We start from the raw sequence: 2,751 nt of genomic DNA on the forward strand, positions 1-2,751 counted from the left end.
TTTATTCATACGTGGTTGGTACGAAGAAATGTGTTCCCCCCAGAAAAAAAAAAAGGGCGGGAAACCCCCCAACAGAGAATAAAAAAAATTTGCGGAGCGGGGGCCGGGCAGACGAGGGGGCCACCGGGGCGGGCGGCGCTGGGGCGGGCGACATGGACGCTACTGCACACTGCGTCGGTGTACTATCCGGAGGACCCGTCGGCCGGCGAGCAGGAAGACATGGCCGCCTTTCTCGCCTCGCTGGCCAAGGTCTATCCCTGCAAGGTCTGTGCTGAGGATCTACGCCAGCAGATCGAGCTCTTCCCGCCGGCGCTTGGCTCGCGCGCCGAGTACGCCCAGTGGATGTGCGACATGCACAACCGCATCAACTACAACCTCGGCAAGCCCGAGTTTGACTGCTCGCGTGTCTTTGATCGCTGGCGCAAGGCGTCGGCCAAGGCGTCGGCCAAGGCGTCGGCCAAGGCGTCGGCCGCGTCCTCGTCGCCGACATCGTAGCCATGCCACTGTGCCACCCGCACCAGACGCATCGCCTGCGATCATCGCGTGCCTGCTCCAGACGTATCGACTGTGCTCACCTTTGCACCCGACCGATCTGCTCCAACCCTCATCGAGTGGATCCCCGTCAGCCGAGCCACCATCGGACTCGAGTCGTTGTCCCGACTGACGAGCTAGCAATGTACACACCGTATCGCTTGCGCATACCCCCCCACACACTCTCTCTCTCTTTCTCTCTCTCTCTCTCCCAACCACCTCTACGCAACATTGAGCCTCTCGGTCAACCTGGAGTAGACATGGATGCGGTGCCATAGCAAGCATCACACGGCATTTCGGTGATCACTGGTTTCCTCCCTCCGCCACTTGCTAGCCACCCATCGTCAACCTCCCCCACTCCCGTCTACGCCATTCTATCTCCCACACTAACACAGATTGATGAAAACGAACACGTTCAATGTCAAGCAAGCCTGCCGCAAATGAAGCGACAGAGATGATGGGCTTACTGGGTGATCACGAACGAGGCCGACGCAGTGCCGAGGGTGGCGGTGTGCGGGTGGGTGGCACCGCACTCACCGTTGCAGACAGCAGCCTCAACCTGGTAGGTACCGGGCGAGAAGGGCTCCTGCTCGGACGGCTTGGCCTGGAGCCGGAACGAGATGGCAATCGGGCCGACCGGGAAGCCGGGCACGAGCTGGCCGTCACCGAAGCCCTCACCGTTCGGCGGCTGAATGCCGAGGGCGACCTCGCCGGCGCCAGTGGCGTTGACGACGTTGAACGAAAAGTGCATGGAGAAGGTCGAGCCCTGCTGGCCGGAGGACGGCGCAACGATGAGCTTGACGTCATCAACCTTGGCGTTGTCGTGGATCGGGCAGATGCCGCCGAGGACCTGGCAGATGTACACTGCGTCCGGGTCGACCTCCTGGAGGATCTTGACGAACTCGGTAATACCAACGTAGTCACAGACAAGGTCGCAAGCAACCTGCTCCAGCTTGGCCGGGAGCTTGCCGCAAACGTCACCGCACGAGCCGACGACACCAACGTTGAGGATGATGTTGACGAGCTGGTCTGTTGTCCATGTCATACAAATTCACATTTCATGGAAAAAATGTTGCGCCTTCCGCCGTGAGTCGCTCGCCCCCCTTTTGCGCGCCATACAAAAAAAAGACCTCCCGCCCCACAACGTGGTTCCCTGCCCTCCCCGCCGCACCCGCAAGCGGATGCTACACCCGCCACCCGCTACCCGCCACCCGTGTACGGCCATGCTGCCACCACAACCCTCCCCTCCCCGCCCCTCCCCTTCCCCCTAGCCGTCTTGGGAAGCTGGCCGGGGTCGGGCATCGGGGGCCGGTCGGCCAGGAAAACGCGAGATCCACATCTCGCGGATGGCTTGTGAGCACGTGACCTACGCCCTCAACAACGTACCGAGAGCCTCGTTCATGAGCTGGAGGCAGATAGGGCAGAGGTCAGCCTCGGGCTTGGTGACCGGGGCAGCCTGCGAAGCAGCCACAAGGGCGAGCATGCAAAGAGCAACAATAGCGATCTTCATATTGCAAATAGGGTTAAGTGTGTCGGACAACAGACGTCCTGTTTCAGCCAAACGGCGCCGCTTGTTTGTCTCAGGTTTCCTTCGAAAGGAGCAAGCATTGCAAACCACTCCTCCAAACCCGTTCTTTTCGCACTGCCTGCCACTAACCCTGCCAGCCACCAGGCTCTGCAAGCTCTCCTCGACACTGCCGGCTGCCGAGTGGCTGCCGCAACCCCCCTCCCTCCTCCCCACCCCACCCCACCCCACCCCCCACCCTCACACCATGCAGCACGGAGGTCCCCGGGCCCGGGCCGAGCCGGGCTTTGCAGTCTCGTTGGGGCAACTCATTGATGAGTGCACCGAGGAGCTTCGTGGCGAGTGGCGGCCGGGCATGGTCCCGTCGTCGCTCCCGCGTGATGACCTTACTGCCGCCGTCCGCAGAATCAACAAGTCGGTGACCGTGGGCGCGAGCAAGGCCTTTGCGCCGGCCGCCCGCTCTGCGCTCGTCACCCACCTGACCGAGGCCTACACCGAAGCCGCCGCCGGCGCGGCTGCTGCTGCTCGATGGCCAACGTACACCGAGCCTTGCACGCCGGCAAGCCGCTTGTCGCCACCCTTGGATACTCCGTCGATGGAGCTAGCATCTATTACGGCATTGGAGCGTCCGATGGCGTTGGACGATCGATACCGACGTAAAAGTCCGACGGCAGCGCCTAACTACGCCTTCCCTC

At 62.1% G+C, this 2,751-nt stretch overlaps 2 protein-coding genes across 2 annotated transcripts in view; one reads left to right on the top strand and one right to left on the bottom strand.

Moving 5' to 3' along the window:
- Window positions 1–636, top strand: part of AMSG_03764 (uncharacterized protein) — a gene marked incomplete at its 5' end in the record, with an annotated part of 906 nt that extends 270 nt beyond the window's left edge. The window contains one exon of the mRNA XM_013904215.1: window positions 117–636. Within this exon, the coding sequence (XP_013759669.1) occupies window positions 117–495 (379 nt within the window). The 3' untranslated portion in view covers window positions 496–636. The remainder of the gene's footprint in view (window positions 1–116) is intronic.
- A 291-nt stretch (window positions 637–927) lies between these two features.
- Window positions 928–2,061, bottom strand: AMSG_03765 (countin-2). The gene is made up of 2 exons (XM_013904216.1): window positions 1,918–2,061; window positions 928–1,560 (listed from the first exon to the last, which is right to left on the bottom strand). The coding sequence occupies exons 1-2, from the start codon at window positions 2,039–2,041 to the stop codon at window positions 995–997; spliced, it is 690 nt and encodes a 229-aa protein (XP_013759670.1). The 5' UTR covers window positions 2,042–2,061; the 3' UTR covers window positions 928–994.
- Window positions 2,062–2,751: the final 690 nt, after the last annotated feature.

The sequence above is a fragment of the Thecamonas trahens genome (assembly GCF_000142905.1).
Source record: "Thecamonas trahens ATCC 50062 unplaced genomic scaffold supercont1.14, whole genome shotgun sequence".
Classification (NCBI taxonomy): Eukaryota; order Apusomonadida; family Apusomonadidae; genus Thecamonas; species Thecamonas trahens.

What these genes read in the sequence shown, in the direction of transcription:
- AMSG_03765 (XM_013904216.1), bottom strand. Translation starts at nt 2,041, where the DNA reads ATGAAGATCGCTATTGTTGCTCTTTGCATGCTCGCCCTTGTGGCTGCT. An exon ending in GCTCATGAACGAGGCTCTCG is followed by an intron (nt 1,561 to 1,917) that starts GTACGTTGTTGA and finishes CATGGACAACAG; the next exon opens with ACCAGCTCGTCAACATCATC.